General features: G+C 43.6%; 1 protein-coding gene across 2 annotated transcripts in view; it reads right to left on the minus strand.

Moving 5' to 3' along the window:
* Positions 1-413: 413 nt before the first annotated feature.
* LOC149314009 (insulin-like growth factor-binding protein 5) overlaps positions 414-25,915 on the minus strand; it is a 51,779-nt gene continuing 26,277 nt past the window's right edge. For both annotated transcript variants that reach the window (XM_089520360.1, XM_089520359.1), the window contains exons 2-4: positions 4,535-4,764; positions 2,550-2,669; positions 414-1,477 (exon numbers count right to left, since the gene is read on the minus strand). In XM_089520360.1, the coding sequence (XP_089376486.1) occupies positions 1,346-1,477; positions 2,550-2,669; positions 4,535-4,764 (482 nt within the window). In that variant the 3' untranslated portion in view covers positions 414-1,345. The remainder of the gene's footprint in view (positions 1,478-2,549; positions 2,670-4,534; positions 4,765-25,915) is intronic.

Raw genomic sequence — 25,915 nt, forward strand, 5'->3', positions numbered from 1 at the left:
GTGATGGGGATAAAACCACACCGACTGCATTTCTGCCTGGCAAACAGGTGTTAGAGACTCAGAGCCTCTGTCAAGGAAAAAGGAGAAGCTACTCACAGCCAATTACTCAAATACACTTTGAACGACCAGAGGCCTCTGTCTACAGAGGCTTTCAGATAAAATTACAGATATCAGAAGAAGGGAAACTATTTCTCTAACTGTGAACTGGGTTTGCACGTTTAGTATAGTGTGATTGTTAGGAATCCCAAACTGACCTCTCCCAATTGTCCTTGTGCAACCTCATCCTTACAGCAAAAAGACAGAGAGGGTAATAATGTTTTCTAGGCTATTAAGGACATGGAAATTCACAGGACTGTTGATGTAAAGCTGACTGTAAGCAATGAAAACATTGTGCTTAAAGTACCTGAAAGGTATTTGCTACAGTATTACATGCAGATACACAACCCCTTGAATACCTTGAACCTACACAAGGAACCCTAAATAGGTTTGTGGGCCTTCACTCATGGTTAAAGTTAAAGGGGCTCTTGTGCGTCAGGAAGGAGGCATGCTTACTGAAGAACAAACATGTGCACACATTTGTTTATACTGGGAAAAGGATGCACAATGACACCTGAAACAATCAGGTCAAATTTCTTAGTACCCAAGGAAAACCCCCCAATGGAAACTGAAAGCATTTGATTCTTAATTATTTGGTTTCTCTGTCTCCTGCTGTATGTCCTGGTGTTTTAATTTGTTTTTCTCAGGAGCAGAAATGAAAATGTACTCTCAAAAAGTTGCCAGGATACAAAAATGCATATACATACACATGTAGGTGTATATATACGTGTACCTATATGTGTATGTATGCAAGGCCTGCTTATCCTAGAATTCTCCTGGTCACACTAAGTACTTTTCTGATTTGAAAAGTCTGAAGTCCCCTATATATTAAAGAAAGAAGAAAAGTTTAAAAAAATAATCCACACAATTCAAGTGCTTCTGAGAGCTTCCTGTGCTGATATTGTCTTGATAGCTGTGTGGACTTATGTGCAAGCCAGTTGGCCTATGAGATTTGTGCAGGGCCATGTCCCAAGGGAGGTGGCTGGCATATTGTCATCATCATCACCTTCTTCATCATCGTCTTCCCCTTTGATTTGCTGCATTTTAATTTTTGGCTTAACATGTTTCCTTTTCTCCTTGAGTCTCTGTCATTGCCATTGAGAGAAGTGGATGACATGCTGTAGATTCCGAGGTCCTCAGTTTTTTAAATGAGATGAAAGGAATCGGTCTCTTGGGGGCGTCGTGAGGTGTGGGTGGGTGAGATGGGTGGGGAAGGGCTCTGGCAGGGAGAGAGAGGTAAGAGGGACATTCACTCAGTGTTGCCACTGTCAAAGTTGTGACATTGGAGGTCTCCAGCTACATAATCTGTTCCTGGAAGCTTCAGTCCATACTTGTCCACACACCAACACAGTCCACGTTTTCGGCCCCGAGAGGGCTTGCACTGGAGAGAAGATCACAAAGAAGAAAAGTTGAGGGGGAGAACTGCATCTTCCCCAGGATGATGATGTCATTTTCCAGAGCTTGAAAAGGTTACCTATCCCCATCCCTGTCCACAGATAAGCTTTCCTCCTATTTTGCAAAGCATATTTCTTGAGGCCGCTTCATAGTACAGAAGTATAGTGCTATAATTCCACTTCAACTGCCATGGCTGCATCTTATAGAATTCTGGGATTGGTAATTTGGTGCCCCTCCATCAACTGCAAACCCTAGAATTCCACAGGATGTTGCAATGGCTGCTAAAGCAGAATCATAGTGCTATAACTGTGCAGTGTGAAAAGGCCCTTTGACTTTACATGTCCTTGTAGTTCTTCATGTGAAGTTCCACATCCTCACCACCACCCTGGCAGCTGTCAGGAGGGCCCCTGCTGTTGTTGTTTACCAGTGGGGCAGGAAGGGAGGAGACTTCAGATCAAAGAGAAGCATCTGGTCTCACCTTCATTTGTGGGAAGAAATGAGGGCATGCTTTCAAATGGAGTGCACCCACCTTCTCCTTCCCCCCAAAGCTCAAAGCAGTCAGAACCTCATGGTGTGAATCCCCTCTTGTCTGCTTCCCCTTCTCTGTGGTAAGAAGGAGCAATAATAGCCCCTCAGGGACTTGATAGCTGCCAGACATGAGGATATTTTGGAGTGGAGTGTAAGAGCAAACAAAGAGCCCTCTGCATCCTATCCAAAAAGAATTTCTTTTTTCCCCTTTTTATTAAAGTTTATTCTCTTTACACAATTGAATTTCATCTTAACAATCACATAATTATTCCCTTGATCCCGCCTCTATACATACTTTTCGATCATTCATTTACCTGTTCCTATTACACTACTTCCTTTCTCCACAAAACCAGAATAGTTCATAGACTCTATATTACATTATCTGTTCTTGTGACACTAATTTAAATAACAGAAAGCATCTTTGCTTACCTCCCACGCCTTTATCTTAACTCAAATAGAAATCTTAAACTCATTGTTAGATTACAATCATCCAAAAAGAATTTCTATGTGTATTGGATACTGGCCTATACCTGTTTCCTCTTGTAGAAGCCTTTCCTGTCACAATTGGGAAGGTGGACAGCACGAGGAATCATTCGCTGGCTTGATTTCAGTTCCTGCAGTGATGCCTCCATCTGCCTCCGGCATGGACCCTGAAAAAAGAGAAAAAGAGACACTAAGACACTACAACAGCACCTTTCCTGGTTGGATCAGGGCTGCAGCAACCTCACCCTGTGGCCCCGATCTGGCCTCTGGAGGGCACAAAAAGGAGTTACAAAAAGTGGCTCCTTTTTGCACCCTCCAAAGGGTGCCATAGCTGCGGCAGTGCAGTTGCATGGCACCCCTTGGTGCTGCATCATCTGGATGCAGCGCCGGACTCGTGCCATGATGCTACACACTGTCTGGCATCATGATGCCTTGGGGGCAGAGTCCCCTGACTCTGCCCACAGGCTGGCACAAAGTGCCAGTCTGAACAGGGCCTAAGCCACCAGGGTCAAAACAACATGTTTATCATCTTTTTTTGCAGAGGTGTTTTCCTCAGTGATGAAAGACATCTGTTTATCATACCATGTGATTTACTTCATCTCTGTATCTTGCACCTTGTGACTAGTTATTAGAAGGTAAACATGAGCTTAATTTGCAAATCTAATTGCTGAGGCACACAAATCTAATTGCTGAGGCACACATTTGCAAATCTAATTGCTGAGGCACACATCACTGCAGACAGCATGCTGTGGGAAGAAAAATGGTTTGTTGGACAAAATATGTATTCCTCTTTATGTCTCATTTGACCTTGAGAATGGATAGTGCCCAGACATTAAATACTGATGAAGATGAAACTCTGAGTTCTCAAGAGTGACAGAGAAGCCACTGAACAGGGCACAGCCACACTGAGGTTGACTTGACTTATCTGAGGTTGTAAGGGGTGTGCCTACTGCCTTTTCTGAATGCTTCTAAAATTTCTTGCAGTTTGGGACATGACTAAGGAGTTTAGTGCACAGCTAAAAAAAGTGACATACAACTGCCAAATTCATTTCTAATGTGGGCTGCATCCGGACATTATCAGAAACATTTTGCTGCTGACACGGACTCAGCTGGGCTCTTTTCAAAACCAGAAAGCTCCTGGCTTTGCAAATTGCCTGGCTGGGCCCGGATTCTACTCAGACGTTATCTGGGCTGCACCTGGCTAGCGGTGTCAGTGGCAAAATGTTTATGATAATACCCAGATGCAGACCAAATTAGAATTGAATTTGGAAGCAGTATGTCGATTTTTTTAGCTGTGGGCTAAACTCCTAAATATTGGAGGTTCAGGCATTTATATGGGAAATGAGTAGGCTCTTTGGTGCTATTAGGCTATTTATTATGTGGAGCTATATAGATACACTGTACAAACATACAGCACGCCCACGCCATACGCGGGCGCGCCATATGTGGTCTTGAGCATATGCGCTCAAGCCGCGGGGAGCACGCAGGGCGCACCGCCACACCGCCATGCACGAGCCCCATTGTTTCCAATGGGGCTTGAGCATAGGTGGAATTCGCCTTACGCAGCGGGATCCGGAACGGATCCCCCGTGTAAGGAGAGGGCCGACTGTATATATATTACTCTCAGGAAGAAACACAGACATATCAACATCTGGGTGATTCAGCTTCATTGCATTCCTAAAGAAAGATGGGGCTAACCACACTTCTTGTGGAAGGGGACTGCATAGCCTGGGAGCAGCCACTGAGAAGACTCCCTCCCATGTTCTCACCAAATGTGCCTGTGAGGGTTGTAGGACCAGGAAAAAAAACCCCTTCTTCCACAGATCTCAAAAGGAAATATGTACAGATACCAGTTTCAGCTGTCAGAACAAACTCCCTCTCTGAACTGTTCTCTTAACTATCCACTCCACAAGCATGGTAGTTATGTTAAATGTGTAGATAGAAAGAATGAATGACAAGTGCTGGAAAAACAAGAGAATGAAGGAAAAGGAGAAGATGGGTTATGGAGCTCTGGGGAGGGCCTTGCACTTACCAGTTCAAATTCTGGTCTGAGCTCAGGAGCAGCCACTCGTGGGTATGCAGTGTTTTCCGCCCCACCCACAAACTTGGCTAAAGAATACTTCTTCCTGCGATCCTTCTTCAGGGCCTCAGCCTTGTGCTCTGGGATACGCCCATGGGCTTTGTTCCTGTACATTTTGGGCGAGTAGGTCTCCTCTGCCATCTCTGAGGTGGTTGGCTCCTCATGTTCACGGGATTCTCTTTCTGGATGGGAGGAAAGAAGACAGAGAATGTTCAGCATACGCTTGGACCTATCACCTTTTCTCATCCATGTACTTGATTCATTTGTGAGGTGAGTTCAAGCTGATACCTCCAGATACGGATAGACTGTGAGTGCCATAATTCCTTGCAAGAACAGATGATGGTGAGGAATGTTGGCTGATTCTCATCCCTGATGTACTTAGTTGTTTTATTGAAACAACTGCTACAGGATCCAGGCAGACCAACATTGCTTCTGTGTAACATGCAAAACTCAGATTCTGAATATCTTCACATGATATGTGCAATAGAAATTGGAATAGCTTTAGTATATATCAGGGGTCGGCAACCTCTGGCCCGCGGGCCGGATGTGGCCCGCGGAGGCCTTTTGGACGGCCCCTGCCTGCCCCTGTCGCCGCCGCCGATTGCGGCTTTTCCCGGCTCCCGGGCGCCACCATTTTGTTTTTCAAAATGGTGGCAAGGTCTCGCGCGACCTTCCCCGAGGTTGTGCGACACTTCGCTGCCATTTTGAAAAACAAAATGGCGGCGCCCTAGAGGCGAAGTCTTGCGTGACCACAAGAAAGGTCCTCTCTGGGAGGCCCGATGCTGTCGCTGGGGCCCTCCAAGAGGGCTCGGCGGTGGCAGTGGGCCTCTGGGAGTCCCGATGCCATCGCTGGGGCCCTCCAAGAAATTATTTCCAAATCAAGACAAATAAATTCTTTCCAAATCAAGACAAAGTGATTGTCTGGATTTGTTTTCTCATTTTGTCTCTCATAGTTGAGGTCTACCTATGATGTCAATTACAGGCCTCTCTAATCTTTTTAAGTGGGAGAACTTGCACAATTGGTGGCTGACTAAATACTTTTTTGCCCCACTGTACATGAGGCTTCTGGGAGAAGAGGTCCAAAATATCTTAAACTACTGCAGGCCTAAAGACTGCAGGGCCAAAACCTGAGAGCCAGGGATGTCACAGAGATCTGGCCTTGGTTATAAGACTAGTTTTACAAGTGATGCCAATTAATCATGTTACACTGAGCATCAATCACTGTTACACAGAGTATAGCACTAAAACAAATAGCACCAAGTAATGAGGAATATATATATATACACACCCTTTTCAAGACAGTGGTCTTGCCCTGAGATTCCTCCCCCTCACCTGAGATCAGGGAATCTCAATGGTCAGTCTTACCAACACTGCCTTGAGACCTACAGTTTAACTGTGCCAGGCCCATTAGTTGCCCTAGGAGTTTTACAAGCAGGTAAAATGCTGATCCAATTCACTGTCCAGTCATGAAATTTCAGGGGATATTCTGCCTCTGAAAAGGAATTATCTCTTTTATGCTGCTTACCATGGTCCTGATAAACACCCCCTTCCCTCTTGTGTTTTATCTTATCCTTCTGTACCTTTCAGCATTTTCAGAGATGAAAACTGGGACATGAGTGGCCAAAGAAGACCAGAGTATGGTCATAATGACAAAAAGTAATGAGGAAGAACACAGAAGGCAGGAGATGTTGCAGCCATTTGTTTTTGCCTGGATCTACAGGGAGGTGCATGATTCCACTCCTTCCTCTCCTCCTTGCTGAGTTAATGGAGAGGAAACTATGGTTTTACCTTGAACTCAGTTTGCAGCAACTAAAATAAACTGAAGACAAAAGGGGAAAGGGGAAGGGGGAGAAAGAAACGGTTTTTTTAAAAAAGCAGCTGAAAAACTATTATGACAGAAGATTTAACCAGGAATTCCAGAAAGTAATTCATATTTAATTATTCTTTCCACCTTCTTGTGGCAGTGAATTCCCCTGGGAAAATCTATCTTGCCTTCTAAACTCTCTGCTGGTTACAGTCAAATTCTTTAATCCCAGCCAATATGATCTTATTAACAGATGGACAAGTTCATAGCTCCAGAGTGGTTTATATATAGGAGCGACTTGGTGACAGCCTATACTTAGCCAAAGTTTGACCTTTAATATGGCCCTTTAGCAAAAGGGGGGTTATTTTTGGTTCTACCTTGAAATAAAGCTCTAAACCCCAGGGATTATGGAATCTTGCATTGTTCATTCTCATTAGACTTGCTTATAATGCTACTGGAGCAGCTGAGAGCTGGGGTGATGGGTGGGATTTAAATGTAGGGAAACAATATAATGACATACCGACTGAAAGAAATGAAGGACAACTGGAAACTTTGCTACCCTCATAGCCTTAGAAGCACATGGTCTCCTGAGCATTTATGTGGCCCCAAATTCTCATGGTATCTGAACAGTTCCAGATGTTTGTGAAAATTTATCCACATTCACCTCTCTTCCAAAAGATCACTTTCCTCCATTGTCCAACCATCTAGGCAAGGGTAGGCAAATGTGGCCCTCCAGATCTTTTTGGACCATGAACCATGCACCATGCTGGTTAGGGGCTGACAGGAGCAGCAGACTAAGACATATGGAGAGAGCCATTTGTTGTAGATTCTTAGGGATGGGGAAAATGTTTGAAAATATTCAAAAAATGGTTGAAAACAATTTCTTTTAGTGTTGATATACCCCAATGTAAATGCAATTTGGTACTTATTCTGCCTAAATTCTGCATGTGGCTAATTTGCTTAGTACCCAGCATCAACTGTGTAGAAAACAGCTTTTTTTTTTGCACAAAAATAATTTTGTACAGGAGATAACTTTCTCTGCAGAGAAATTTTTGCTTACTGTGCAAAATAATTACAATTTGTGATTGTTCTAGGCTCATGATCCCTATGCATTCACTAGTTTAGGGAATACATAGGGACTAGGAAAGGCCTTCAGTCCTCATTTACTGGGGACCAGCCACTGAGAGTGATAGGGATCTGTTCTCTTGTTGATGAGAAAGCAGATCACTAATGCTTCCACTCCTCCAGCCTATGAGTGATCTCTGATGTGAGTGGGAATTGTGACAGAGGTCCTGCTTCTTACTGTCATGCCAGAGATCGCTCACAAGAGGAGGTGTAAATGTCAGTCAGCTGCTTCCTAACTGACAGGAGAACAGAGCCTTGTTACTCATAGTGGCTTCTGCCTGTTAAGTGAGGACTGGGGTTGGGGTTGGCTAGGACATAACTAGGGTGGTTACATAGCTAAGGAGATAATACAGACTCACAGCCATCAATAATAAGACAGTCCCTGCCTCAGACTTGACATCTAAAAAAGATATAACACACCAAGTCAGGTATGCTTTGATTGAGAGTTTCCACATTGCAGGGGGTTGGAATGGATGGCCTTTGTAGTCGCTTCCAACTCTATGATTCTAAGAAAGTGGATGCAGAGAGAAGATAGAAAAAGCAAGCCTAGCCACTAGTTCTTAGAGTTAGATTTCTCATTGCAATTGTTGGAGAGGGGGATAGTTTAGAAATGGCTGTTGGTGATGTGACAATTGGTGAGGGCAAAAGACATTTAATAGTTCTGCTATCCCACCTCTCCTCTCCAGTCAGTATTACCTCCCTGTACTGAGGCCACCTTTAGAGGCTCTCCTCCAAACATTCCTACCATCTGAGTTACCTTCTCAGTGAGGCACCTCAATTGTGGAATTCCCTCCGCTGGAAGGCTCACCTAACACAATATTGTTATTGTTTGGGTGCCTTTTCTTAGCCTGTTAAATTTTAAAATTTCATTTCAATTCATTTCTATGCTGCCTTTCTCCCAGAAAGGTCCCAAGGCAGCTCAATATAAAACCATTTTTAAAATTTTACAATAAAAATTTAAAAGATAAATAAAATCAACTAGCTAAAAACAGTATAAAATCACATAAACATACAAAAGTTTAAACATATCTAAAACACACAGCCCGTATAAAAGCCTCCCTGACACGATTATACATTAAAAGCCTGCTTGAATAAAAACTTGCCTGGTGGTGAAAGGAAAGCAGGGAGGAGGCCAGCTTAGCCTGCCATGGAAGGCATTCCAGAGGGCAGGGGCAGCCACTGAAAAGTCTCTCTCCCTCTCTCTCTTGGTGTCCTGCTCATCAAGCGAGACTGTGATGGTGACAGAACTGAGAGGGAAGCCTTTCTATAGATCTTAGGACCTTTACAGATTCCTATGGGGAAATGCACTATTGATTTTTTTTTTTAAAAAGAGAATGGCTGGAATCCTGTTGGGCAGTTATGGATGTGTAACCTAGAGTTGCACACTCATGACTGTTTTGTATTCACGATCCCTAAACACACTCTAGTTTAGAAGATACATAGAGTATTACAGCTCCCCCAATCCCCACTTAGTGGGCAGCAGGCATGGCAAGCAATGTTCCCCTGTTGATTGGGAAGCAGCTGGCTGATGGTCCCTGCCCACCACCTGAGTGATCTCTAGTGTGAAGGGAATTGAGACAGAAGTCCTGCATCTGCCTGTCACACCTGAGAATGCTCATGGGAGGGGATGGGAACATCATTTAGCTGCTTCCCAATCAACAGCTGCTGCTTGAGATGAGAGTCACTGTAAAGCATCATAACTAGTGCGCTTACATGTTCTAACTCCCCAATAGGATTTCAGCAGATGTAATTTATATTTTACTACTTTGTAGACGGTCTTCAAAGCTTTGTGAAAGGGCAGTGTAGAAACTTTTCATGTCAGCTGTGTATATACATACTCTGTCTCTGTCTCTCTCACAGGCACGCATACACACATATATGCACACACATACATACACTGTTCCTTTCCTAACTGCAGTGCAGTTAATCCAATTCCTGCTTGCCAGAGGAGGTCAGAGAGATAAGTGGACAACAGAAACGGGAATAGCGTAAACTGTCTCCCATAGCATTTAGAAATTCAGAAGCATTGGGAATATTCTCTAGATTGTGACCTGGAAAACCAAAGCCCAGCCCTGCAGACAATGACTTTTGAATAATTACACAGAATCAGGACATTAATCATCTTTAAGTTGGTTCATGCCATCCAAGTTAGCTCCCCTTTTGCTTTGGGGGGAAGGCATGTTAAATGTTCCACTACTCTAGACTTTTTTTAAAAAAAATATATATGTTAATTTAGTCTGGATTAGTTTATATGGACCGAACAGCACTGCATATGGTGGCTGGGCTGAAGGGACAACACATTAAAATGATGGCTGCTTGGGAAAGGCTGGGATGCAGCCAACACGTGCACTCACAGCTTGGGAAACTGTCTTTTTGGATTATAGTTCTCAGAATCCATCAGCCAACTTGGCCAGTGGCTACCAATAATTCTGCTCCCCCCTCGATTTATGTGGGTTCAAACCACTGTGGCATTTCTCAGTGTGACTAAAAGTATAATGCAATATATAGAAATACAGGCAGGTGAGTTTGCACACACAAACTCAAAGCAAGGTGAGAGATTCTTTCTACAACAGCCTTGAAAGCTGAAAGAAAAACATGTCAGTTGACTCATGTTAAGAAGCAGAGTTAAATGGCTTCAGGATTGGAAACACTTTCTGGCCAAAGAAGAATGTGAGCATGACCCAGCACAGATCTCACCAGCGATATAACTAAAGCAAACATTTCCCAGTACTCTGTTGCAATTTCAGACATCGAATCACAGAATAGTAGAGCTGGAAAAGACCACAAGGGCCATCCAGTCCAACCCCCTGCCATGCAGGAACTCTCAATCAAAGCATCCCTGACAGATGCCCATCCAGCCTCTGCTTAAAGACCTCCAAAGAAGGAGACTCCACCACACTCCAAGGGAGTGTGTTGCACTGTTGAACAGCCCTTACTGTCAGGAAGTTCCTCCTAATGTTGAGGTGGAATCTCTTTTCCTGGAGCTTGCATCCATTGCTCCGGGTCCTGTTCTCTGGAGCTGCAGAAAACAAGCTTGCTCCCTCCTGAATATGACATCCCTTCAAATATTTAAACAGGGCTATCATATCACCTCTTAACCTTCTTTTTTCCAGGCTAAACATCACCAGTTCCCTAAGTCGTTCCTCATAGGACATGGTTTCTAGACCCTTCACCATTTTAGTCTCCCTCTTTTGGACACATTCCAGTTTCTTTTTCAATTGTGGTGCCCAGAACTGGACACAATATTCCAGGTGGGACCTGACCAAAGCAGAATATAGTGGCACTATTACTTCTCTTGATCTAGACACTATACATTTATTGATGCAGCCTAAAATTACATTGGCCTTTGACTCATGTTCAACTTGTGGTCTACTTGGACTCCTAGATCCCTTCCATATGTAGTCTTGTTCAGCCAGGTGTCCCCCATAATATATCTGTGCATTTCATTTTTCTGCCCTAAGTGCAGTACTTTACATTTCTCCGTGTCGAATTTCATTTTGTTAGCTTTGGCCCAGCTTTCTAGTCTATTCAGATCATTTTGAATTTTGATCCTGTCCTCTGGGGTATTAGCTATTCCTCCTAATTTGGTGTCATCTGCAAATTTGATAAGTATGCTCCCAATTCTGTCATACAGGTCATTGATAAAGATGTTGAATAGCACTGGGCCCAGGACAGAACCCTGTGGGGCCCCACTGGTCACTTCTCTCCAGGATGAAAAAGAGCCATTGCTGAGCACCCTTTGGGTTTGGCTGGTCAACCAATTACAAATCCATGTAACAGTTACCTTGTCTAGCCCACATTTTACAAGCTTGTTTGCAAGAATGTCATGGGAAACCTTGTCAAAGGCCTTACTGAAATCAAGATATACTATATCCACAGCATTCCCCTCATCTACCAAGCTGGTAATTTTATCAAAAAAAGAGATAAGGTTTGTCTGGCATGACTTGTTTCTCTGAAACCCATGTTGACTTTTTGTGATTATGGCATTGCCTTCTAGATGTTCACAGACTCTCTGTTTAATCATATGCTCTAGAATCTTTCCTGGTATAGATGTCAGACTAACTGGATGATAACTGTTGGGATCCTCTTTTTCCCCTTATTGAAGATGGGGACAATGTTTGTCCTCTTCCAGTCTGCTGGGACTTCTCCAGGAGTTTTCAAAGATTATTGCCAATGGCTCCAATATTACATTTGCCAGTTCTTTTAATACCCTTGGATGTAGTTCATCTGGTCCTGGAGACTTAAATTAATTTAGATTAACAAGATATTCCTGTACTATCTCTTTATTTATTCTGTGCTGAAATTCCCCTTTTCTGTCCTCTGCTCCATTATCCTCAGGTTGAGCACACTTTTCCTTTTCTGAGAAGACTGAGGCAAAGAAGGTGTTGAGTAATTCTGCATTTTCTCTCTCCCCTGTTAACATTTTGCCATCTTCTCCATTTAGTGGCCCTACCATTTCCTTCTTCCTTTTGCTGTGGACATATCCATAAAAGCCCTTTTTATTGTTTTTAACTTCTCTAGCAAGCCTGAGTTCATTCTGCGCTATAGCTTTTCTAACTTTACCCCTACACATGCCTGCTATTTCTCTGAATTCCTTTTTCGTGATTTCCCCCTTTTTCAATTTCTTATACATGTTCCATTTAAAACTTAGTTCAGTTGAAAGTTCCTTAGTCATCCATCCTGGTTTCTTGAGACACCTCCCATTTTTCTTTCTCATTGGAACTGTTTGAAATTGTGCCTTCAGTATCTCCCTTTTGAGAAACTCCCATCCATCCTGAACTTTTAATATTTTAATATTTCTGACCATGGGATCACTCTCAATGTTTTTCTAAGTTTACTGAAATCCACTCTCCTAAAGTCTAGAATGCATGTCTGACTATGTCTGGCTTCTCCTTTCCAGTGTATAACAAACTCCAGTAGAACATGGTCACTTCCACCTAATGATCCCACCAATTGCACCCCATTAACCAAGGCGGTTTACAGACCGCCCTTTTGGGGCAGCCTATTCCTGCCCCTTTCCCTGCCGGATCAGGGCCTCAGCTGCCACAGCGGCAGCCTCTGGGACCCTGATCCGCCGCTTTCCATGCCGTGGGGAAGCAGCAAAAGGCCGCTTCCCCACGGCCTGGAAAGGGGTGTCCTTGGGGCTTCATACCCCAAAGACACCCTACAGCGGCGGGGACGAAGAGAAAGGGGCCGCTCGGGCCCTTTCTCTTTTGTGATGCTGGCGCAGCTGTGTAAAGGCTGTGCCCAGCGACACAAACCTGGAAGGAGCTCCGTTTTGGAGCTCCTTCCGGCGCCGCGGAAAGGGCGCTCTCGCATGATGCCAGGACGTCACTTCCATTTGGAGGCAGCCCGGTCATGACGTCCCAATGGCAGTGCCCATATAGAATGGGCGGCGCCATTTTGTATGTACTAGCTACGTACTAGGGTTAGGGCATCCATTGCAAGAAATCCCTCCTCATGGAACCACAGCCCATGATTGAAGAATCCAAATCGTTCTTGGTGGCACCATCTGTGGAACCAGTTGTTCACATCCGCTATTTTCCTCTCCCTTCCTGGACCGTGCCCTTCAACTGGCAGAAGAGACGAGATGACAACTTGTGCATCCATTTCTTTCAGCTTCCTACCAAGCGCCTCATAATCCCTTTTGATGTTCTGAAGGCTGTGTCTTGCAGTATCATTGGTTCCCATATGGACCAAAAGGAAGGGGTATTGGTCAGTAGGCTTGACCAGTCTTGTTAGCTTCTCTGTCACATCATGGATCTTTGCCCTGGGGAGACAACACACCTCTCGAGACATCTTGTCAGGCCTACAAATCACTGCTTCTGTACCTCTCAGCAAGGAGCCCCCCACTACGACCACACGCCTCCTCCGAGGCTTAGCAGTAACTGTTCCCTCTGGTGGGACTCCCAGGCTCCCTTGCTCTGTCCCTGAAGTCTGTCCATGCTGCTCCTCCTCATCCTCCTTGATAAGGGAAAGAGCTTCAAATCGATTCTCTAGCTACAAGCTCCAGAACAATCCCTTCTTGGCCTACTTCTCTGTGTGACCTTCCTCCAGCTGTCTGCCTCCTGTCTATGGGAAGTGACCTTCTTCTCTCCAGCAACTTCCTCTGCATGGTACTCATCCAAGATCGTTAGTTCTGTTGTGTCCATGAAATCCTCTTGCTCTCTAATATGCTGAAGTGTAGCTACTCTAGACTCCAGCTGCTGTACTTTCTCCTCCAAGAGTGCTACCAACTTGCACTTGGTGCGTGTGAAGTTCTCCACTTCTGTAGGCAAGAAGACAAACATCCCACAAGTGTTGCAGGTGACTGCAGCTGTTCCCTCAGTGACCATACTGCGAAGTCTTTAGTAATCACTGAAACAGGACTGTGGGCTTCTTCCACAAGAAATCCTCTGGTAAACACCAACGTTAAGGGCCCTGATGACTTGGCCTTTTCACCAGTCTCTGGCAATGAGCTCAATCTTCTGGGAATATAACTTTATAGGAATGTCCTGGATGCTAGCTTATACTTAAAGGCAAGGTTCTGACTCAAGTTTTGCTCCTAACCTGATGCCATTGGTGTAGATTTGTTTGGATTAAAAAAAAATCAAAAATCCCGCACGGCTCTGGAAGGAGTTATATAGAGCTAGTCTGCTAGCTCCGCCCCCTAATGACTCATAGTGCAAGTGTATCTACTGGGATTCTGTTGATGTGCAATTTTTTTTATTGGCCCCAAACTTGTGCCTTTTAATCCGCTACTTTATCCACAGAAATTTAGCAAATTATCTTTCTCAGCACAGAGCTTTTTGAAATTTATACCTTTTAAAAATATTTTCAAACCATGGCTACTTGAATCTGTGGATAAAAAAAACCATGGATACGGAAAGCTGACTGTACTATGCAAGCGGCTGTTGTTAAAAGGTGCAGGGGCAATTAAAAAACAAAGGCAAAACAAAACTGGAGCTATTACTTAATATTAAAGTAATAAATCTACCTGCAGCCAACACAGAAACCTTGCATTCCCTTGTTCTGAAATAGCTCCAAAATCTCTATTTTGGAATATGGGTCTTTGTCTGGCTCTGTGTTCATACTGTCACCTTGACAAGGGATGGTTTTTCAAATAATTTCTCTAGCTGTGTGAACCTCCTCTGTTTGTTCAACCAGATTACCCCTTTCTCATCAACCCTATTCTATGTTGCAACAAAAGAACCTTGGGATATGGGGCACCCCACGCTTTGATCACCAGGCCTGACAGACTAGTACCTTCTGAGAGTGATACAGTAAGGTAAACAGATCTCTCTTACTGGACCAGTGTGACAGAGCTCTTTTTAAAGCTCTGCCAAAAATGCTGAAAGGGCTGAAGCAAGGACCTGACTCCACTTCCTCCTGTCTTTAATGATCTATCCCAAATGTAGCCAGTCATGTGGAGTCTAGCCTTCCCACAGCAACAGTCAGGGCTGCTTTCCTTCAACAGCAAAGAGGCTCAGTCCAAAGCTTGCTATTGGAAGGAAATACCAGCACTAGCATCCTCACCAGTGGCATCACTAGGGGAGTGTGGAGGGTGTAGAGTGCACCGGGTGACACTCCAGAGGAGGACCACCCATGCCAGTGGGGTGGTACACATGGTGAGGCTACTGGGTGAGTGAGAAAGGGCATCACGTCCCTTTCTTGCTTGCCCAGTAGCCATGGCAGTCCTTTATGTTTGGGCTACAGCCACGCCAGAGCCCAAACAAACCTCTGGGGCCCTGGCACTGCCCTCTCCAGAGATGGTGGCTACTGGGAGGGGTAGTCCCTTTCGTTTGGGCTTCAGCACAGCTGCAGCTACACCAGAGTGTGTTGATCTCCAGGGGCCAAGGTAGTCTATCTCCACTACCCCCCCCCCCCACACACACACCAAGTGACACCAACCCCCCTCTACTGTTGATTTGGTCCATTCCTTTTGAGTGACACCAATGACTATGTTACACATAGAGTGGCTAGGTTTGTCATGGCTGCAAAAAAGATTAGAAAGAGAGAGTTAAATAAAATTGCCATAAGTTGTCAGGGAGACGCCAAGTATTAACTAGATTTTAATGATTATATCATATTTGTTTACTAATATCCAGGAAAGATGTCCCTTTTTCTATTTGCCCTTTTTTAACTGTTAACTATTTTTAACTGCACATTAAATGTTGGGACATTTTTTTTGTCCTCTGTATTCTGTGTCTTTTGTTTTGAATGTTAAATGCTTTATGCCTTTTGATATGCTCATTTTGTCATGGCCTTTGGCTAGTACAATAAACTTGACTTGACTAGATAACAACAACAATCTAAAATACATATTGGCCTACATGAAGGAGATGAAGTGGAACATTACACTCACTGAGTTATGCAATGACTGTGCATTGATGAAGCGCAACACTGCACAATGGAATCAGCAAACCAATGTAGAAAGCATGATTGCATCACAGTGTGTGCATCTGCAATGGTACAACATGCACAATTTCACTTCCACAACTTTCAGCTGAATACAAACTTTTACATTGGCCAACAATGTCTGATTCCTTCTGTAGAGGAACTTAGATACTAACAGGATGCCAGCCATTTGGTTTGTCGAGGGTCCTATTCAGGGGAACAGGTATAAGTGGCTTGAGAGATACACTGGTCTTGTCAAATACTGTTGCCTGACATTAGTTTGCTTTGTTCCATTATGCCTCTCCCATCCTTCAGTGGGAACTGGGACATCCAGATGTGCTGGGGGGTACAACTGCCATGTTTTTTTGTACATAGGTAGAGTGCAGAATAATTGTATTACAAGTAATTTGGATACTTGTAATCAGTTACTGTTTTGTTAACACAAGTGTAACTAGGGCGGGGTACATACCACCAAAAAGAGGTGCCTCCTCAGCGCCTCTCTTTCCTGCGCAGGAGTGCCACAGCATACAAATTGCGCGGCGCTGCTGTGCAGGAAAAAAGGAGCCCAAAAAGACGGCTCCTTTTTACAGCGCTGCAAAGCGCCAGAGATGGGGCGGTTGCGTCGCAGCTGCGCAGCCCCGTTTGGAGGCTGCACAGCTGTGATGTAACCATAACGCACCGCGTCTGGCAGGCATGCTACAGCTGTGGCGCCCTCGTCACATGTGAGGGCTGCCGGGCGTGTGGGCGCTCTGCCCACCAGGCAGCCCTTGTACGTGATGAGGGCGTCTCAAACTCCCATCTATCCAGCACCAAAGCCATATTTCAGAACTAACACAACAAGTAACAGAATGATAATGAGTATGCAATAAATAATTTGACAAGTTACAAATGTACCAAATTATTCATTTTTATAACTGAGAAACAGGTTACTCTCAAAACACCACAATGAGTAATAGAAAAAGTCACTTTGTAAAGTAGTTTTCCAAACTCTTCCCATGAATGCAACACAAGAATACTGAACTAGACAAAGAGATGGAAGAAGCAGCATTTTCATGCACAATGGTGCCATTGTGCTAATTATCATGTACGACTGCATCAGTTTTCCTGCTGTTACTGACATGATCGCCTCCTTACTACAAGTCCATCTCTAATTTTTTATGATTGCTTCAACCTCAGTGCAATATTATCATGTGTCCTGAAGAGGGCAGCACAGGCATGGCTATCAGAGTGAGAAATATAATCTGGGCATATAAATGTTGCTGTGTTATAAATTACAAAAAGTATAAACAAATTCTCTGAACCTGGAATCTGTCAGCAAGCCAGGGCAGGAAAGTTCTCGCCAAGTTCTAATTCCTTTTCGATAATCCGCATGGACATATGAGCAGCCATCAAGGGGGAATGAACACTCTAGGTTGGGAAGGATATATATGTAGGGGGTGTGTGCATGTGTGTGTACCTGCAAGGGAGGAGATGGTAGCCCCTTGAACTGTTTCACAGTCTCAGCCTCTCTCTCCCTCCCTCCCTAGCCTTCTGGATCTTAGCTTTCCCTTTTCAGGGATAGCTCAGCTCACATGATCAGACGAACAAACTGCTGAGATTCTGGGTTGGGTGGATCTGCATAGTCTCTCACATGCACGAAAATGACTATAAACACAAGCGTACACACCCTGCTGGATATGAGCAAAGGTCTATTTAGTCCAGCACCCTGTTTGGCACCAGATGCTTCTTGGAAGCTTAACAGAGTCAGTATGTTCTAATGGTTAGACTGCTAGAATGGGATGTGGGAGATCTAGCTTCTAAGTCTTCAGTGTGAACCTTAACTGTAAAACTCCCCCTTCAGAGATATCAGGCTGGCTCTATCTTTTTGAATTTCCAGCAGTCAGATAAGACTGTGCTGTTTCACGTGTTTTTGGTCCTTAAAACTTGAGATTTTAAAGGAGATGTATGAATCTTGTTCTTAAATATTCTTATTTGTGTGCTGATAGTAAGCAGTAATACATAGTCTCTAAATAAATAATAAATGTAGCAATTCTCCTGTCCCCCGTCCCCCCCCAAATGTTAAAACATTTAATATCACAAACAGTCAACCAACAATTAGCATGAATTCATATCACTACCTGACAAAAATTTAGAATAGCTGAAGATTTTAACTTGGACACTATATAGAATTTAGGACACAATACAGAATTTATCATAAGAAGAGTCAATCAAGGAAAGATCTTCAAGTTTCAACTAATCAAACCTTTGTCAAAGTTGAGGGAACCAATGCTAATTTTCCTTCTTATATTCATAAAATTAATGAAAATGGAATAATACTGTTGAATAACTTATCTTCTGTTTTTTGACCTCAACACTTATTCTTTCAAAGGCCTTTGAAGAATGGCTGTGCTGTTGTAATACCTTCAAAGTTACTTTTCCAAGCACTGATCTCAGTTAGCTTGCCTAGCTGATAGTTATTGATAGACCTCTTCTTCATGAAACTCCATGAAACAATGGCGCGTTACAGACGGCCCAGAAGGGGCCATCTCACGCCGCCGCCGGTTGCAGTGTCCAGGAACCGCAGCAGCCAAACGGCGCGGTTCCCGGACGCTGCCAAGAAGGAGCGCGAAAATCGCTCTCCTTCTTGCTCCCTGGAAGAGATGCCACGAGGCGCTAGTCCCGCACTTGCGGCGTCATTTCTGGGGGCGTGGCGTGCAGATGCAGAGCGTCCGTTACGTCAAGATGGCGGTGGCCGTGTGGAACGGCTGCCGCCATTTGTTAAGGACTCAGTCCGTGCTAGGGTTAGGGGCATCTGGAAGAGACGCCCCTTTCTAACCCTAGCACGGACTGAGTCCGTCCTAGGGTGCCCGTTTATAACGGGCCAATGAGAGCAGTTTGAGAAGCAGACCTGTAAATGTGGCCGATTTTGTAAAGTGAGCACCACTGTACCTAAAAGGGCTCTCCTGCCTCCCAGCATCTTTAAACAACTGAATTATAGGCCTAAAGTGGTTTAATAATCTCATGACTATGGTGGCACCTTAAAGACTAACAGATTTATTGCAGTATGAGGTTTTTGTGGACTAGCATACATTTATATGGCAGTAAATCTATTAGCCTTTAAGGCAGTGGTTCCCAACCTGTGGGTTGGGACCCCTTTGGGGGTCGAACAACCCTTTCACAGGGGTCGCCTAAGACCATTGGAAAACACATATTTGCATGTAGCAATGAAAATAATTGTATGGTTGGGGGTTGCCACAACATGAGGAATTGTATTAAAGGGTCATGGCATTAGAAAGGCTGGGAACCACTGCTTTAAGGTGTCACAAGGCTCCTTGCTGGCTTTGCTGGGAGAGATTAATATGGCAATGCACTTCTGAAAGCTGGACCCTCCAAAATATAGTTCTTGGTAGTGTATGAGGATCTTTAACAGCAATCACAGAATTCTCAACCAAGCTACAACTTGCAGGATTCTTGGGGGCAGCCATGATAGTTCAGTGATCACAATCATTTAACATTAAAGTATGAGGAAATATAGTGGAGGGGACGAGACAGGGATTTTCAACAATCTGATAAAGTTGGCTGTTGATCATAAGAGTCCTGCTGAGTCAGCCAACAAGCATTTCAATCTTGCTTGTTCCTTTTTTACTTTGGACCCTTTCACACTACAGTCATCCCTCTGTTCTTGCGGACTTGAGGTCTTTAATATTCATGGAAGAGCAATTTCCGTTACTTTCAATGGAGTGTGCCCCCGCAGTGCATGCCCCATTCAAGCCTATTGAATATTGAATATTGGTGAGTCTCTGTTTTCGTGGGGGGGGGGGGGGGGTTTGAAATGGATGTTCTGTGAAAATGGAGGGCTGACTGTATAGTGGCCCCTTGGTATCCACTGGGGTTTGGTCCTAAGACTTCCTGTGGACACCAAAACCTGTTGATGCTCAAGTCCAATGGCATAGCAAAATGATGTCCCTTATTTAAAATGACAAAATCAAGGTTTGCTTTTTAGAATTTATATATATATATTTAAATATTTTCAAACAATGGATGGTTGAATCCATGGATAAGTAATCTGTGGATACAGAGGGTCAACTGTACATACGTATAGCACCGTGGTGCCACTTTAACTGCCATGATAACATCCTATAGAATCCTGGGATATGCAGTTCAGGGAGGGGCCTTTAGAAATCTCAGCCAGGGAGCACCTTAATGCCTCTGACCAACTACAAACCCAGCATCCCATAGGAGGCAGCCAAAGCAGTTAGAAATGTGCACATTTACTCAGCACGTGTTTATTGGTAATCTCAAATTCAAAATTCAATTTTGAGCTTTCTTTTGGATCAGGCAGGAAATTGGTGCTCTGCCTTACATTGGCCAATAGTGTCACCAGGAGGGCTAGAAAAATGTACTCAAGGAAAGCACTACAGAATATTGCACTCTCACCAGGCAGTGCTTTCGAAAGCAAGAAGAAAAAAACAGGCTGGTGAGAGTTTTCACTTCAAACTGGTTTGACTGACTGAAGTGCAGTCAGGTAGCAACTCTTGGTGGTCTCCATCTGCAGAAAAACTTTAAAAAGACATCCAGCTTTTATCATGAGAATGGGAAGGAAAAGAGTGGAGGAAACTCAAAATTCAGTCTGCCTCCAGTCAGAGGACTGGAGAGCTGGAATTCTGAAGGGCAGAGGTCTCTCCTCCTTTCCTCTCCCTGCACAGAAGCTTGGGGGGGGGGGGGGGGGGGAGATTACACAGGGATCATGTGTCCCTTGGCCAGAATGTGGAGGAGCGGGTTGCATCCGGTGGAGTGCACACACTCGGCCTGGCCTGTGTTACTGATACTGCCTTGCTCTGCTACCTGATCCCTCAAGCTGGTTCTGGAGATTCACTCAAACTGCTGAACCTGAGCTGCCCCTCCAGCTGGGCTTTGCTCTACGCTTCCACTTGATGCAATCAGGATTCACCACCTACGTCAACCACACATTAATGTATCTAAACAATCTATAGCCCTCCCACTCTCCCTCCTTCCTTCTCTCCCAGGCCTTATTCCTTAACCTCCAGGTGCTACTTATGTTCCATCTATATAGTTCAGGCAAGAGAGGAAGAAGAATTAAAGGGAACAACTACAGCAATTGTGTGTGCACAATCATGGGTGTGTATTGACAATGCACACTTTATTATGAGATGCTGAAAACAAATGACAGGGAACACTTCTCTTCATACCACAGAAAAAGTGCTTTTCCAGATTACAACTCCCAGAATTGCACTGGCAATGCTATCTCAGGGGATTCTGGAGGCTCTAGTCCAAAACCACCTTTTTCCCCAAGATGTGCTTAATCTCTATTGTTCTTGTAAACTACCAGTTATAGTCTCAGCCAGTCAAGATAGTTCTGATGGGAAGCAACCATAACTCAATAGCAATTTTGTATTGTGTGGGGCTACCTTTAGTGAAAAGGATCGACAAGAAGAAAGACATTTCTCTTAGATCTTGGACAGCCATTGCCAGCTAGAGGAGGAGAAACTATTCTGGGTTGAAAAATAGATTGACCAAACATAAGGCAGCTTCCTACATTTGAAGAAGGCTCCACACCTATGTCTTGATGCCCATTTTACACGCCTTGTACCCACCTAGAAAAACTGTACACATGCTGTCAAGCACAATCAGCATGTAGGCAACTATTGTGTCAGGTAATATGCATGCGGTGCAGAAGATGTCCATGACCAAACAGGTCTTTGTCCAGTTGTAATATAAGATGGTGTGCAAATGATTATTCCACAAACAGAACTGATATCCCCTAAGGTATTGCTACAGTTTCTCCTTCCTGTTCACCAGAGGGGAACACACTAATGAAAATACAGAGTTGTTTTAGAACCATCTTTGCACAGGGTAAACATAATCCATGAAAATCAACAGCAAGGCTGCTCAATTTTCAAGACGAATATGGGAATACTGGAACTTCCAGAAAGCAGGTGCTTTTTAAAAATTTTCTCCCAAGACAGCATTCTCTAGGTAGTTACTGCTGCTCGGTCCTGATTGGCCCTGCAATTGGCTGATTTTGATCTGTGAACTGCATAAGTTGAAACCTCTGGTGTCTACTGACTACAGGGACTGAATGCACAACTTGATCATCTTAAAAATAAACACAGTGAGGACAATAACACCAATGGTTCCCAGACTATGACACAGAGAATGACCCAACCTGGTGCCTTCCAAACATTTTGTATGCCAGCTTCCATAATGCTTGACCAGGGGCCATGCTGTCTAGGACTTATGTGAGCTGTAATCCAAAACATTAGGCAGCCACCAAGTTGGGCAAGGTTATTCTAAGGAGTCCTGATGTTCCTTGGAAGTTCATCAAGGTTTTTTTTTTTCCTGACAGAGGATCACTGATAGAAGCAATGCTACTGTTGGTAATCTATTTCCCATCTGCAATATGGAGTGGTAGGAAAGTGCCAGTGTTCCAGAAGGAATTTAGAAAAGTTACCTTATTTGGATTACAACTGGCCATGTTGGCTGGGAGTTTTCATCCAAAAAATATAACATTTTGAAGTTTATTTTAGGGTACACATAGCAGGCTAGCAAGGCCAACAGTGTGAGAGGAAAATGTAGTGTATTCCAGCAGTAGTTTAGAAAAGTTACTTTTTGGACAACAATTGCCCATTTTGGCTGAAGGAATTCTGGGAGTTACAGTCTAAATAAGTATTTTCTCCCAAAGTTCATTTTGGAAAACACTCCCGACAGTAAGGTGAACAGACACAGCCAGTTCCTCATATGAATTATATATTAATTCTATTATATGCCCCTGAATTCTTTGCAATGCATAAGGGTTCCATGGCACACATGCACAGATGCTCTGCTAAAGACAAACCAAAACAGCCAGGACAAAATATTTTTAAACAAACTTTCTGCCCTAAAATAATGTATAAGTTTCAATTTAATTTTGTTCTGAATTCCACAGCCTGGCAAAATTTTCTGCCACCTTTTGCTAGTGCCTGACTCTATGGGGCTTTGGACTTATTTAGTTCTCCACTGGTCCCACAAGCAATGCAAACAATGAATTCTACATAAAGAGATATAAAGGAATCCTGTACTGTTTTTGAGACTAATAGAGAAAAGAAATTTTCTGACATAAGCTTTCATGGGTGCCAATCTACCTCATTTGATGCAGACAGGACTGCACAAAAGTAAATACCTGATTAAAATTCCTGTAGCCACTGCAAAAACAACCAACCAACCAACCAACCAAAAAACAAACAAAAAAAAGTCCTTATTTTCTGCCACAGATTTTATTTGCCTGCTGCACACAATATTTGGAGTAGTGGTTTGCGTGTTGGACTAAGACTTCAGGAAACCAAGGTTTGAATCCTTGCTTAGCTATGGAAGCCCACTGGCTGACTTTAGGCAAGTCATACTCTTTCTGGCTCAGAGGAAGGGGATGGAAAACCCCTTATGAACAAATATTTCCAAGAAAACCCCCTATCAAAGTCAGCCTACATCAGAGTCAGCCTGAAGGAACAAGACAACTACTATGAACCCCACAACTACAAACACTACCAGGTTAGAATAATGCCTACCAGCTAGCTGTGACATAAGGTGAAATATGTTTTGCTCCATTATCAGTAAACTAGACAATTCATTTAAAAGCAGAGGTGGGAAACTTCCAGACACTGGACTGCCTCCATCCCCAAACCTAAAGGTCTGCACCAGCCTGGCCATTTTCAGTGCCCATATCTGGATTTCTAAAAAGGTCCACCGAGACTTAAAAAACAAAGGACCCGGAGGTGTGTCTGGCCATATATAGTCTGTGGGTCACATAAATAGTGTAGCTATGTAGTGTAGTTAATGGCATGCATCACTTTATTTAAGGAGGAAGCCAGAAGTGGCTTGGTTTTTTTAAAAAAAAATAACAACAACCAAAATCTTAATCCTTGAATTAAATGGCGAGCAGAATGAGTGATGAAATGTTCAGTCCTATTTGATGCCAAGAAAATAAACTTTCACAGCCAGATAATAACACCTCCAAACAAAAGGCTTCATTCTGGAAAGTCTGGAAAATGAGACAGGATTTTCATGACAGCAAGGGGTGAATCAAGGATCCCATGGTCACTCAGCTGGCGGAGAGAGAGAGAGGCAGCCATGTGGGCACTTTGGGGAGGTTGAGTATGGATAAATTGGAAGTACATGATGAACCATCACATCTTACGCCTCCAGATCACTCTTTGGGATCCACACCCTGGTGATGTCAATGCCTCTACATTTCCAAAAGAGCATCAGTGTCAACTTCCATCTCAACAAGCCAAGGGTGCTTTCACTGCCAAGCCATAGCTCATAATGGCAGAGAATGAAGTGCAGTCAAGTCCCAGGGACATTCACATGCTCAGCAAGGGCAACAGCTCATACACAAAGGGATGGGTGGAAAGCTCTTGCTTCTAGTCAAGTGTTCTTTTGTGAAAAGCATGGTAGTGATGTTCCTAGGAGCATATGAAGCAGAGCAGTTAGGGACCGAGATGATAAACTTATAGTAGAGCTTGAGCTTGGCATACGAAGTGAGAGACAACAGGGTGCAGTGTTGGACTGGGGCTTGGGAGATCTAGGTTCTAGTTGCCACTGAGTCAGAAAATTCACCCAGAGAATTTTTTTCCAGCTTGTTCTACCTTATAGGATTGTGGTGCTGGTACAGAGACAACAGGGTGCAGTGTTGGACTGGGGCTTGGGAGATCTAGGTTCTAGTTGCCACTGAGTCAGAAAATTCACCCAGAGAATTTTTTTCCAGCTTGTTCTACCTTATAGGATTGTGGTGCTGGTACAGATAAACAGGGAGGAAGAGTGCCATTTGTGTGATCTTGCACTCACTGGAGTAAAGGTGGGACATAGGTGTAATTACTGATGAATAAAATGATGCCCTGGACTTGCATGGCAACTTTCATTGTTGCATTTCAGTCTTGGAGGCAGAGATAACAGTACAATGTATTTTCCACTTCCCTTCCCTTTTTGAAAAACAGTGTGGAGGACTGCATTGGCCTTGAAACACAGAACTGTGCCACCCCTATGAGTATCAAGTTTCATTCAGACATCTCTATGTTCAAAAGACCTAACATGAAAAAAACAACAACAAGTGAACTGCAGCCCAGATAACATGAAATTGGGAGAAACCACATGTTTAATCTGTGAAACCACATACCTTTCACAGATGAAAACTAGGACATTTGTGACCAAGCAACATTACAGTATCATCAAGAAGGCAAAAGTTATTAATGAGAAAGAACTCACAAGCTAGGAAAAGGATGCATCATTTTACTTATGTCTATTCCTACTGGGAAGACTTAGATTCTACCTCCTCTTCTCCTCTCAAGCTGCTGAGTTAACAGAGTGCAAAATATCTTTGAACATTGGACCTAGTTTGCAGCAACTGAAGTAAGCTGAGGACAAAGGGGGAAGGAGGGAGGAGGAGAAAGCAGCTGAAAAGTGGGATGACAAGAGGATTAATTGGGACTGTCCTTACCAAATTGGAACAGTTGTAGGGCATGAAACTATAAAAATTCACTTTGGAAATATATGTTTTTAAAACTTCAAATCTGAGAATCTCTGTGCCATGCTGGCACTGAGTCCAAAAGTAACTTCTTCATGTGTGTACAAAATTTTGGTGGTACAGGGGAATTAAACAAACAATGCATAAGGAGCACTAACAACAACAACAACAACAAAACTAAGGCCCTTGAGAGAAAGGGGACCCATTTCTGAATATCTATGGGAATTTTTGACAAAGCTTCAGGGAATCTCAGCACTTCTCGGTTGCACATAAGACAACTGAGGAATTTGAGAATTTTATCCCAAGCCTGCAATGGTCAGGTTGCCTTGTTGCACCAATTGTTAAGATTGCTATGGGGCTTTTATGAGATTATGTCGGAGGAGACTGTCAAAACACAAACTTTACTTAACATCTTACAGCTCTTACTAAAACTACTTTTTTTTAAAAAAAGCTGGTGCCTTTTGTTCCATTTTTTTCCTTGCTGTTCTCCTAAACTACTTTCCTCCATACACTAGGACATTGAATACTTTTA

The sequence above is a fragment of the Sceloporus occidentalis genome, unplaced genomic scaffold, assembly GCF_023333645.1.
Source record: "Sceloporus occidentalis isolate IW3139 unplaced genomic scaffold, rSceOcc1.0.p SCAF_4, whole genome shotgun sequence".
NCBI classification, from domain to species: Eukaryota; Metazoa; Chordata; class Lepidosauria; order Squamata; family Phrynosomatidae; genus Sceloporus; species Sceloporus occidentalis.